The 13,175-nt window shown below is 42.2% G+C and overlaps 1 protein-coding gene across 1 annotated transcript; it reads right to left on the bottom strand.

The window, feature by feature from the left end:
- Positions 1 to 266: 266 nt before the first annotated feature.
- LOC119289130 (eukaryotic translation initiation factor 3 subunit G-like) lies at positions 267 to 2,107 on the bottom strand. The gene is made up of 2 exons (XM_037568540.1): positions 1,715 to 2,107; positions 267 to 982 (listed from the first exon to the last, which is right to left on the bottom strand). Exons 1-2 carry the CDS (start codon positions 2,043 to 2,045, stop codon positions 453 to 455), a joined length of 861 nt encoding a protein of 286 aa, XP_037424437.1. The 5' UTR covers positions 2,046 to 2,107; the 3' UTR covers positions 267 to 452.
- Positions 2,108 to 13,175: the final 11,068 nt, after the last annotated feature.

The following is a 13,175-nucleotide window of genomic DNA, read 5'->3' as shown; positions in this document are numbered from 1 at the left end:
CCCTACAGGAACTTGATACGGTAAGTGACTAAGTTGGAAAAAGGAGCCATTCCATCACTTATTGTCGGCATCGAAAGACAGCCGCTGGATGAACGCTCTGCTCTCAGAATTTGGAGATGTCAACAGGGATTTCCTGGAAGATATTAGAAGAGTTCCCCGGGAAGTGCTTTGGCAACTTTCACTTTTTGATGAGAAGAAAATAGAGCCTGAAGCTATGGTGGCACAGATTTTGCTGGTAACCAAACAAAGCAAAAGCTCTACAAAATTTAAGTACCAAACTCTCATCCCATCCTTACAAACAAAATCCACATGTGTACAAAAGCAATGTCATTCACACTGACACAAAACTACTACGAGTACTTCAAAGACCATACGAATAAGACACCCAGCAGTAAATCTGTATGTGCTAGTAGGCAGTAACAAACTTTTGATTTGAGAAACGAAGACAGCAACTAATTACTAGGCCTAGGTGTTGCCCACTCAACATGGAGGATGAGGTTATCATAACCATAGCCATTGAGCTTGCTGATGGCCTTCTTAGCATCCTCCCTCTGGACAAAGTTGACGAAGCCAAAGCCCCTGCTTGATCCAGTCCTCTGATCCAGCGCAACATAGACTCGGCTAACAGGGCCAAACGCACGGAACAGCTCGAGGAGGTCAGGCTCACGGGTGTCCTCGGATAAATTGGTAACGCGGACAGAGTTCTCATCGTTCCTGCGCCTCATGTCGTGCCCACCATCTTGATAAACAGCATCCTTCCTTAGCCTCCGAGGAACATACGAGCTCTTGGCAGGATCATTCAGTGCCGCAGGTCCGTCAGAAGTAGGAGGCCTGTCCAGAGTATCGACGAGATCCTTGTAGGGGCACTTTGCGGTCCAGTGGTCACCCTTCTTGCCACAGGATCTGCAGACCATGAGAGCGGTACCTTTGTTTGCCGTCGCCAGTTCATCACTGGAAGCACTTGGTTCATCAGCTTTGCTCCCTATAATCAACTGAAAAGTTAGCAAATAAGATGGGACATGTCTAGGTACTTCAGAACCACAATAAGGATGGACCAACAGCAGTGTTCATGCTAGAGCGTGAGCAATGGCCTATAAGATGGGGACATGTTTAGGGACTTCAGAACCACAATTCATGCTAGAGCGTGAGCAATGGCCTATAAGATGGGGACATGTTTAGGGACTTCAGAACCACAATAAGGATGGATCAATAGCAGTGTTCATGCTAGAGCGTGAGCAATGGCTAAATAGACAAGTTACATTAGTGTGGATTATGGAAGGAAATTTAACATGGCGCCGATCAGCCAAGAAACAGCTTTGAGGAACCTCTAAGCTACTCCGTAAGACCATAACCGATAGTGCATCACAAGTTCACAACTGCAATTGGAAATCCAATGATCAGACACTATACATGGTCTGCAAGCAGCGTCCTTGAATCACCTACCTAACTCAAGCAGAACAAATTTATTCAAAGAAACCTATCTAGCTAGATCTCATGAAATTGATTGAACTCAATCGCAGCTTCTCTTAATGATTAATGTACAACTCAATTTTCGTAGCAGATGTGCAAAAACTAGGTAGTATGTCCTCTTACACAACCAGCACAGCGGCGTGCTTCAAAACATGCGAATCAAGAACCTTTGGTGACAAACAACATGTTATCCGACACAGATGTAGCGATGATCTAGGTCGGGATAGAGAGAGGATGGACGAACCTGGGGCGCGTGGGCGCTCGAGGAAGATCTCCTCGGTGGAGACGACGGTGAGGCGCGTGGAGGCGTCGTCGCCGGTGGCGGCGTCGCCGAACTTGGCCCAGGAGCGGCGCTCGACGGCCGCCTTGGAGAGGCGCGTGCGGGCGAGCTTGACGACGCGGGTGGTGGTGGTGACCTTGACCTTGTTGCCGTCGTCGTCGAAGCGGTAGTGGATCGTCTTCTTGAGGCCGTTGGCGTCGGGCCCGACGACGACCGGCGGCGGGAGCAGGAAGTCGAGGTCGCCGCCGTCGTCGTCCTCGTCGAGCTCGCCCCACCGGATCTTCGTCGCCGCCATGGCTGCCGTCGCTGCTGCTTCGCTCGTTCGCCGGCTGGGGTTCAGGGTTCGGGGGCGCGTGAGGCGGCTTGGTCGCGAGCTTGCGAGCTGTGGGACGTGTGGTTCGGATTGGTTGACAGATATATCGTGTGGCGGGGCGTCGGGAGATATATGGACTGCGGGCTGGACTCTACAGCTTGGGACCTTGGTCCGTTCCCGTCTACTTGAGTCGGTTTCTAAACGGGTACCGTGCGTGCCACGGCATGTTCAGAGATCCACCTTTTTGAGACAAAGGGCAAGCGTGAGGGCCACGTACGAGTTTGCTGGGCCTAGCGCACTGGGCCCTTTTAAGCGGCGGTACGAGTTTTGGTGAGCTTGCCCATGTACACGACATGGTCGTTTTGGGCTGTGATGGGAGGCAATAAAAACGCATTGACTCTTTGGCATTTACTCGTTCCGACGAGCTAATCGAACAAACACGGAAGCGCCGATCCGACAGGCCTTTTATAGGGTAACACCAACATAGGAAGTAGGGCCCATCCACATGGAATTAAGAGGGTGTTTGGTTTCAGGGACTTTTTTATGTTGGGACTAAAAAAAGTCCCTGACAAACCAAATAGGATGGGACTTTTTTGGGACTTTTTGCTAAAAGTCCGTAGAAGCACCTCCTTAAGAGTCTTTTCCAAAAAATTCTAGTGACTAGAAAAAGTTCTAGGACTAGAGAACCAAACACCACCTAAGTCAAAACGCTTGCATGCCAACAAAATATACAACTAATCAGTGCCTTGAATTTCAGGAGGGTCACACGAATCTTTCTCTAATCCTATCTAATAACACCGGCTAATCCCCATCCCTGATTTCCTATTTTGTCTGCCTGAAATCAAGCGCTTGGACGATCACGTGCGCAATAGCCAGCCCGAAAAAGGTCATACTCCTCACCTTTTCCTCTGTGGCGGATTAGAAGTATGATATATCGAGTCTAAATTGAAGGTGAAAGTGGTATGGCCGAGAGGTGAAGTGAGGCAAATGTGGCAGCATATGTGTATGTGTTAGCTAGCTAGCAAAGTAAGACGAGAAACATCATTAAAAAAGGCAAGATTGGAACACAATGTTGTACTGTATCATCTTAGTTTGAGATTGTAGACTAAGTTGTTGTTTTTTACCCCTTCTCCTTTCGTTTGCTCCTTCGAGTCTTTGAGCTCATGCTTTTGTAACCTCCTTAAACTCTTGGTTTTGGTTGGAATATAGTTCATGCAGGTGTAAGCCCGGTTGTAGTTCCCCACAAAAAAAAGGCAAGAAAAGTCCTGTCAGGGTCTTAGCGGAACTATTATCACACATGTCATGCATGTGCCACTAAGTCCATACGATGACGATCATAGCAAAAGCGGATCACGAGATCCCAAACAGGGAGAGCTCGGGCCGAAGTAAGACAAAAGAAGCTGAGGTTGAGTGGATTGTGTTTGTGGACCATGGGGGCCCACTTGCAGTTGTGAGTATGTGGGGTTTAAATGGCCAAGAGACGCTCTTATATGGGTTGTCGATAAAATGGAAATTATCGGAACTTCACCTATTCTCATTGCAACCCCCCCCCCCTCCCCCTTCTCTCCAATTTGTGATGTTCTGCTCCCTCTGCTAGCGGGACATCACATCTCAACATGCCAACTGAAAAATACCAAATACCTAGAGCATCATCCTCACGTGGCAGGCCAAGTTTTTTAGGAATCACACTCAATTGCATATGTATGATGAGATCATTTTCTTCTTCTAAAAAGACCAAGATTGCGGAGCGAAAGGTCGCTGTGTTTGACTACATATGTGCCCAAGAGTATAAGTTCTCACACGCATGGGGGTCATTGTCTTTGATTACACATGTGCTCATTAGTACATATTTTGTGTGTGTGTGTGTGTGTATGTGCGCGCGCGTCTGTGTGTGCTTCAATCATGGCTATGGAGAGGGGCTTGTCATGCAATTCCTTGCCATGGTGTACTTCGGAAGGGATTGAGATCCAGTGAGTTGCTAGTCACCAGTCACCAGTGAACAGTACGGTGACTTGCCCCCTCTTCGCACCGTCTGATCAAGAATCTGTGGATAGATCCCTGTGAAAAGTGCCTGAGCTACAGTACTTGGTATACAGGAACTCGTCTACAATATTTCGTTGGAGTGATCCGTGCAACAGTGTTATCTACAGTGTTTAATCTAACATGTCCAACCTTCATCCAACGGTCGGCCTCCCGCCAGTTACAGCATGACTTGGCAAAGGCCAGTCACTAGATCCCTGTCCCTTTGGAAGCCATCACTACTAGGAAAAGGCCTACTAGTGGCGCACCAGTTTTTCCTACTAATGGCGCATTACTGGTGCGCCATTAGTACCACGCCACTAATATTATATACTAATGGCGCACCATGCTGATACGTCTCCGTCGTATCTACTTTTCCAAACACTTTTGCCCTTGTTTTGGACTCTAACTTATATGATTTGAATGAAACTAATCCGGACTGACACTGTTTTCAGCAGAATTGCCATGGTGTTGTTTTATGTGCAGAAAACAAATATTCTCGGAATGACCTGAAACTCCACAGAACATCTTAGAAAAAATAATAAAAAATCCTCGCCAAAGATGAAGACCAGGGGGCCCACACCCTTCTCACGAGGGTGGGCGCCCCCCTAGGGCGCGTCCCCCTACCTCGTGGGCCCCCTGGATGCCCTCCGACGACAACTCCAACTCTATATATTTGCTTTCGGAGAGAAAAAAATCAGAGAGAAGAAATCATCGCGTTTTACGATACGGAGCCACCGCCAAGCCCTAAAACCTCTCGGGAGGGCTGATCTAGAGTCCGTTCGGGGCTCCGGAGAGGGGGATTCGTCGCCGTCGTCATCATCAACCATCCTCCATCACCAATTTCATGATGCTCACCGCCGTGCGTGAGTAATTCCATCGTAGGCTTGCTGGACAGTGATGGGTTGGATGAGATTTATCATGAAATCGAGTTAGTTTTGTAAGGGTTTGATCCCTAGTATCCATTATGTTCTGAGATTGATGTTGCTATGACTTTGCTATGCTTAATGCTTGTCACTAGGGCCCGAGTGCCATGATTTCAGATCTGAACCTATTATGTTTTCATGAATATATGTGAGTTCTTGATCCGATCTTGCAAGTCTATAGTCACCTACTATGTGTTAGATCCGGCAACCCCGAAGTGACAATAATCGGGACCACTCCCGGTGATGACCATAGTTTGAGGAGTTCATGTATTCACTATGTGCTAATGCTTTGTTCCGGTTCTCTATTAAAAGGAGGCCTTAATATGCCTTAGTTTCCAATAGGACCCCGCTGCCACGGGAGGGTAGGACAAAAGATGTCATGCAAGTTCTTTTCCATAAGCACGTATGACTATATACGGAATACATGCCTACATTACATTGATGAATTGGAGCTAGTTCTGTGTCACCCTATGTTATGACTGTTACATGATGAACCGCATCCGGCATAATTATCCATCACTGATCCGGTGCCTACGAGTTTTCCCTAAACTGGTTTACGCTTATTTACTTTCCCGCTGCTACTGTTACAATCACTACAAAATACCAAAAACATTACTTTTGTTGTCTTTACTTTTGTTGCTGCTACCATCACTATCATATTACTTTGCTACTAAATACTTTGCTGCAGATACTAAATTTCCAGGTGTGGTTGAATTGACAACTCAGCTGCTAATACTTGAGAATATTCTTTGGCTCCCCTTGTGTCGAATCAATAAATTTGGGTTGAATACTCTACCCTCGAAAGTTGTTGTGATCCCCTATACTTGTGGGTTATCAAGACAAATTTTTGGCGCCGTTGCCGGGGAGCATAGCTCTATTCTTTGAGTCACTTGGGATTTTTATCTGCTTATAACTATGAAGAAATTGAGAGATCCAAAAACCAAGATCTATCCCTCAACTACGAGGGGAGGTAAGGAACTGACATCTAGCTCTGCACTTGATTCACCTTCTGTTATGAGTAAGTTTGCGACACCTACACCTACTTCTGCTATTCGTTCTGATATGTCGCATGTTATTGATGATGCCACTTCTGCTATGCATGATACTTATGATGAAACTGCTTCTATGCCTGATACTACTGTGCCCCTTGGTGAATTTCTTGATGAACAAATTGCTAGGGCTAGAGAAAAAGAAATTATTGAATCTGAATACGATGATGATAGTGATGATGAAAATATGCCTTTATTCCTGAGGGCTATCTTTTTGATATGGAATCTTCTGCCGCTATTTTAGCTTGCAAAGATAGATATGAGCTTAAGAGGTTATTAGTTAAATGGAATAAAGAATCACTTAGAGATAAAATGAAACCCGACCCTGCTTTTGCTACTTCACCTATATGTGTTCCTGATAAGGATTATGAATTCTCTGTTGATCCTGATATAATTACTTTGGTTGAATCTGATCCGTTTTATGGCTATGAATCTGAAACTGTTGTGGCACATCTTACTAAGTTAAATGATATAGCTGCCCTGTTTACTAATGATGAGAGATCGCGTTACTTTTATATACTCAAAATATTTCCGTTCTCATTAAAAGGTGATGTTAAGATATGGTTTAATTCTCTTGATCCTGGTTGTGTGCGTAGTCCCCAGGATATGATTTATTACTTCTCTGCTAAATATTTCCCTGCTCATAAGAAATAAGCTGCTTTGAGGGAAATATACAACTTCGTGCAAATTAAAGAGAGAGAAGTGCATATTACACCCGTCAACTCTAGCCCTAGTCTAATATACACCCCCAACTCCAATACCATCTACTTTACACCCCCTAACTCTCAAAACCAGGCGGAATTCAACCCTTCCCTCCCCGTTGACCGGTTTTAACCCAGTTGATAGGTTTTGACATGTTGACTGGGTGAACAGTTACAAAAAAATCAAAAAATATTTTGGTTTTTCCAATGAGTGAACAGTAAATTCAAAAAAAAAGTTGGAAATAAAATTCAACAAGCAGTTTCGATTTTTTACCTGGTGAATAATAAATTCCAAAAATACTTTTTTCCAAAAAAACGAATTATTTTTGCGTGGACGATTTTTCAGCGCGTGATGTCTGTGACAATTTTCAGCTTGTTTGGACATTTCAGTGGTCTCTCAACAAAAAAAATATATCAGCCCGAATTGTTAACTATTTCATGCAAATATAATTCAGAAATTTTTGTTTTCTTATTTTTTTACTGAAATTTACTGTTCACCCGGACAAAAAATCAACATTTTAAAAAATCAAAATTATTTTATTATTATTTATTTAGAACTTTTTAAAATTTTACTGTTCAGCCGGTGAAAAAACGTATTTTTAAAAAAATATATTTCTTTTGAATTTACTGTTCACCCAGTCAACAGGTCAAAACCGGTCATCGGGGAGGGGAGGGTTGAATTCCGCCTGGTTTTGAGAGTTGGGGGTGTAAACTAGATGGTATTGAAGTCGGGGGTTGTATATTAGACTAGGGCTAGAGTTGAGGGGTGTAATATGCACTTCTCTCAATTAAAGAAGAGAGTCTCCCACAAGCTTGGGGGAGGCTTCTCAAGTTACTTAATGCTTTGCATGATCATCCTCTTAAGAAACCAGAAATACTTGATATCTTTTATAATGGACTAACCGATGCTTCCAGAGATTACCTGGATAGTTGTGTTGGTTCTCTTTTCAGGGAAAGAACATCGGATGAAGCTGAAATCCTATTGAATAATATGTTGATAAATGAAAATAATTGGGCACCTCCTGAGCCAGCTCCTGCTCCAATTACTGAGCTTATTCTTAAACCAACTCCGAAGAAGAGAGGTGTTCCACTCCTCGGTCCCGAAGATATGCAAGAGGCAAAGAAATCTATGAAAGAGAAAGGTATTAAAGCTGAAGATCTTAAGAATTTACCTCCTATTGAAGAAATACATGGTCTTAATATACCGCCTGTTGAAGAAACATATGATCTCAATTCTTTATTTACTGAAGAACCTCCTGATCCCGATATCCCGACACAGGTAGTAAAGGTAAATTCTCTCTATAGATATGATAAAGCTGAAGTCCCTCCTACTAAATTGCTAGTCAGTGCTTGGATGAGTTTGATAACTTTATGTTTAAGCAAGACGACTTCAATGCTTATTTTGGTAGACAATTAAAAGAAAATGCTTATATGATTAGACGCTTGGGTGATTATATGGCTAATATTAAAGGTGAACTTAAACTTGTTAGCAAACATGCTTCTATGGTTACCACTCAAGTAGAACAAGTACTTAAGGCTCAAAAAAAGAAGTGCTTGATGAAATGAATAGTAAGAAAAATGATTATGCTGCTAGAGTGGCTGCTAGAACTGGTAGAATGACTCAGGAACCTTTGTATCTTGAAGGCCACCCTAAGAGAATCGAGCAAGATTCTCAAAGAAATAATATTGATGTTCCTAGTTCTTCTAAAAAGAAGAAGAAGAAAATGATAGAACTGTGCAAACTTCTAGTGAACCTATTGCTGAACCACCTGATAATCCAAATGATATCTCTATGTCTGATGCTGAAACACAATCTGGTAATGAACATGAACCTAATGAAAATATTGATAATGATGTTCATGATGATGCTCAACCTAGTAATGATAATGATGTAGAAGTTGAACCTGTTGTTGATCTTGATAACCCACAATTAAAGAATCAACGTTATGATAAAAGAGACTTTGTTGCTAGGAAACATGGTAAAGAAAGGGAACCTTGGGTTCAGAAACCCATGCCTTTTCCTCTGAAACCATCCAAGAAAAAGGATGATGAGGATTTTGAGCGCTTTGCTAAAATGATTAGGCCTATCTTCTTGCGTATGAGATTAACTGATGTGCTCAAAACAAATCCTTATGCTAAATTATATGAAGGATATCATTACTAATAAAAGAAAGATACCGGAAGCTGAAATTTCCACCATGCTTGCTAATTATACTTTTAAGGGTGGAACGCCAAAGAAACTTGGAGACCCCGGAGTACCTACTATACCTTGCTCCATTAAAAGAAATTATATTAAAACTGCTTTATGTGATCTTGGAGCCGGTGTTAGTGTTATGCCTCTCTCTTTATATCGTAGACTTGACTTGAATAAGCTGACACCTACCGAAATATCTTTGCAAATGGCTGATAAATCAACTGCTATACCTGTCGGTATTTGTGAGGATGTGCCTGTTGTGGTTGCAAATGTTACTATTTTAACGGACTTTGTTATACTTGATATTCCCGAGGATGATAGTATGTCTATTATTCTTGGAAGACCTTTTCTTAATACTGCAGGGGCTGTTATTGATTGCAACAAAGGCAATGTCACTTTTCATGTTAATGGTAATGAGCATATGGTACACTTTCCAAGGAAACAACCTCAAGTTCATAGTATCAACTCCATTGGAAAAATTCCATCGATTATAATGGGAGGTTTTGAATTTCCTCTTCCTACTGTCAGGAAGAAATATGATATGCTTATTATTGGGGATGTGCATATCCCCATTGAGATAACTTAGTGTTATTCGAAATTTCTCTGGTTTCATGATTATTGGAACGAGTTTGTTAACAAGACTTGATCAACCTTGTTAGTGGATTCTTTTTGATGAGCATGAGATGGATGAAACTAGAAGCACAACCTTCTGTACCCTCTCTATATTTTATGTTAATTAGTAGAAATAAAGTAAAAATAGTATTTTTCTGTCGGTTTCCTTACTTATCCGTGCAATATAAAAATATCCCGAAAATAAAAGTCCTCAGAATGCCATGCCAATTTAATATGATTTTTCGGGAATATTTGAGGATTTACTATGCAAAAATTACCGCGGGAGGAGATGCCACCTGGCCATGAGGGTGGTGGGCTCCCCCCCCCTTAGGGCGCGCCCCCTGCCTCGTGGGCCCACAGTGGCCCTCCTCCACTTATCCCAGCACCTATCTTCTTCCTCTATCTCGCACAAACCCGAAAAACCAACTCAAGCACGAGTTCCAGCCACTTGCTGTGATTTTCGATCTCCTTGCTCAAAGCACCTCTCGCAAAACTGCTTGGGGAGATTGTTCCTTGGTATGTGACTCCTCCATTGGTCCAATTAGTTTTTGCTCTAGTGCTTTATTCTTTGCAAATTTGTGCTGCATAGGTGACCATGTTCTTGAGCTTGCATGTCAAATTTATATGGTCAAAGGTAGTTTTGATGCATGATATAGGCCCTAGGCACTTGTAGGAGTAGTTGTTATCAATATTATTGAGTTTGGTTTACTTTTATTTTGAAGTTACTAAAAATTTCAGAATTTTTCAGAGAAACAATATGCTTAGGAAGATGTTCCAAGGTGGTTCTTCTAAGAAGCAAGGACCCAGGATTGCTATGTGCGATGCTGATGAGGATCCACCAAGAGACGCTCCAGTACGGCCTTACGAATGGCCGTCGAAAAACTTTATGGACCGTGCGGGAATTAAAGAAGAATTCAAAGCATATTTGCATAATGCCGGCCTTGGGGATTTTGAGGCTAACAAATGCCCCCAGTATCATGATCTCACAAGTTCCTTTGTGAGGAGGTTTGAGTATTCATCTTTGCGTAATTCTCCTGCAGTCATGTTTGTTACAAATCTTATACCATGGACTTAGAGGATTTTACTTCTGCTTGCAAACTTCCATCATGGGGTAGTGTTAGGGACCCCCCTAAATCTGAATTTAGAAACTTTCTTGCTAGTATAACTGTGGGGGAATCTAGAGATATAACGCGGGCTACCATAGGGAGCATTCACTTTCCTGCTATACATTATTTTGCTCTCTTCATCGGTAGATGCATAAATGCTAAGGATGAAGCATGTCACATGTGTGTCCCTGATCTTAGCATTCTTAGGAGTGCTGTGTTAGGAGACCAATCTTATCATATGGGACCATTGTAGCTCGTAGGTTGCATCATAATAGACATAATGGAGATTTCTTTGGAGGAATTTATGCAACCCGCTTAGCTCATTTTCTTGAGATAGACATTCGTGAGGGTGATACGAAGTTGCCTCCTGCATATTTAGATTATAACTCTATGGCTTCGCACCAGTTTGTTGAGAGGCCTGAATCACCTCTCTTATATCATTTAATTTTTGATAAACGACGTGTTTTTCGTATTACTCTCCCTGCTCCTGCCTTCTTTGATTCACAGACAAAAAGAAGATATGTTATTACCAGAGAGGAGGCAGAAGAGTACGAGAGGAGAGCGGAGGCAGCTCGACTCCACGCTGCAGCTCAGCAGGCGATAACCGCTGCACATCAGTATGATCCCAACTATTCTTCGTCGCAGTACGACCCCAGCTACACTTACGGGTATCCGCCAGGCTATCCATGGCAATAGACCAACTTAGGCCAAAAGCCTAAGCTTGGGGGAGTACGTATTTCTCACCGACATTACATTTATATTCACACACACTCATTACTAGATGTCAGTGCTCATACTTTTTCACTGTAATATCCATGCTAGTTTATGTTCTTTTTCCTACTTTCTTCTTGTGTGTTTGTTAAACCTTAAGAAAAACCAAAAAAATTAGTAGTAGTTTATTTTTCTGCTGTAGTAGTAATAATTAAAAAGAAAACCTAAAAATATTTCCCGTTCTTCTTCTGCTTGTTGGGAGCTTTCCCGTGTAAATAGTTTTATTTCTTTTCTTTTCTTTGGGGGTCAGTAGGAGAAGACCATAATTAAATTGTTGAAGTGGCTCTTATATGCATTATTGTTGATTTAACCAAGAGCCCATATTGCCTTGTCTTCTCCTGTTTATTGAATGCTCACAGATTCCAGCTTAGTCCAATGCACGTACACTCTTATTATTATTCACACTGTTCGGTCGTGCAAGTGAAAGGCAATTATGATGATATATGATGGACTGACTGAGATGAGAAAAGTTGGTATGAACTCGACCTCTTTTGTTTTTGTAAATATGATGAGTCCCTTGTTCTTGATTCAGCTTATTATGAATAAACATGTTTGCAATGACAATTAGAGATCATCGTTGCTTGTGCCATGCTTGATTAGCTATGAGTTATAATGGTTTACCTTATGTGCCAACATGCTATTGAGATGATTATGATGTGGTATGATGGGGTGGTATCCTCCTTTGAATGATTTAAGTGACTTGACTTGGCACATGTTCATGCATGTAGTTGAAACAAATCAACATAGCCTTCACGATATTTATGTTCATGGTGGATTATATCCTACTCATGCTTGCATCCAATGTTTATTAATTTTAATGCATGTACATGGTTGTTGTCGCTCTCTAGTTGGTCACTTCCCAGTCTTTTGCTAGCCTTCACTTGTACTAAGCGGGAATACTGCTTGTGCATCCAATCCCTTAAACCCCAAAGTTATTCCAAATGAGTCCACCATACCTTCCTATATGCGGTATCTACCTGCCGTTCCAAGTAAATTTGTATGTGCCAAACTCTAAACCTTCAAATAAACATTCTGTTTTGTATGCTCGAATAGCTCATGTATCAACCAAGGATGTCCTTATATTCCGTGTTAGGCGGGTTATTCTCAAGAGGAGTGGACTCCGCTCCTCACTCACGAGAAAATGGCTGGTCACCGGGATGCCCAGTCCCATGCTTTATGCAAACTAAATCAAAATTAATTGCAAACAGAACTCCCCCTGGGACCTGATGTATGTTGGAGGCACTCGTTGTTTCGAGCAAGCCATGGATTGATGCTTGTTGGTGGAGGGGGAGTATAAACTTTACCATTCTGTTTGGGAACCGCCTATAATGTGCTTAGCATGGAAGATATCGCCATTTCTTAGTTGTTACGTTGACAATGAAAGTATACCGCTCAAAATACAATTTATCTCTATTGCAAAACTGAGCTCTGGCACCTCTACAAATCCCTGCTTCCCTCTGCGAATGGCCTATCCATTTACTTTTATGTTGAGTCATCACCCTCTTATTAAAAAGCACTAGCTGGAGAGCACAGTCGTCATTTGCATTCATCACTGTTAATTTATATTGGGTACGACTATGATTGGATCTCTTTTACCATAGTCCTTGATCTTTAAAGGTGCTCTGCATTTATGTTTTGCGGTCTCAGAAAGGGCTAGCGAGGTACCATCTTGTTATATCATATTATGATTGTTTCGAGAAAGTGTTGTCATCCGAGATTTATTATTATGACTTG

This window comes from Triticum dicoccoides, chromosome 4A (assembly GCF_002162155.2).
Source record: "Triticum dicoccoides isolate Atlit2015 ecotype Zavitan chromosome 4A, WEW_v2.0, whole genome shotgun sequence".
Taxonomy (NCBI): Eukaryota; Viridiplantae; Streptophyta; class Magnoliopsida; order Poales; family Poaceae; genus Triticum; species Triticum dicoccoides.
The sequence above is the reverse complement of the archived record's forward strand: the minus strand, read 5'-3'. Positions and strand labels throughout refer to the sequence as shown.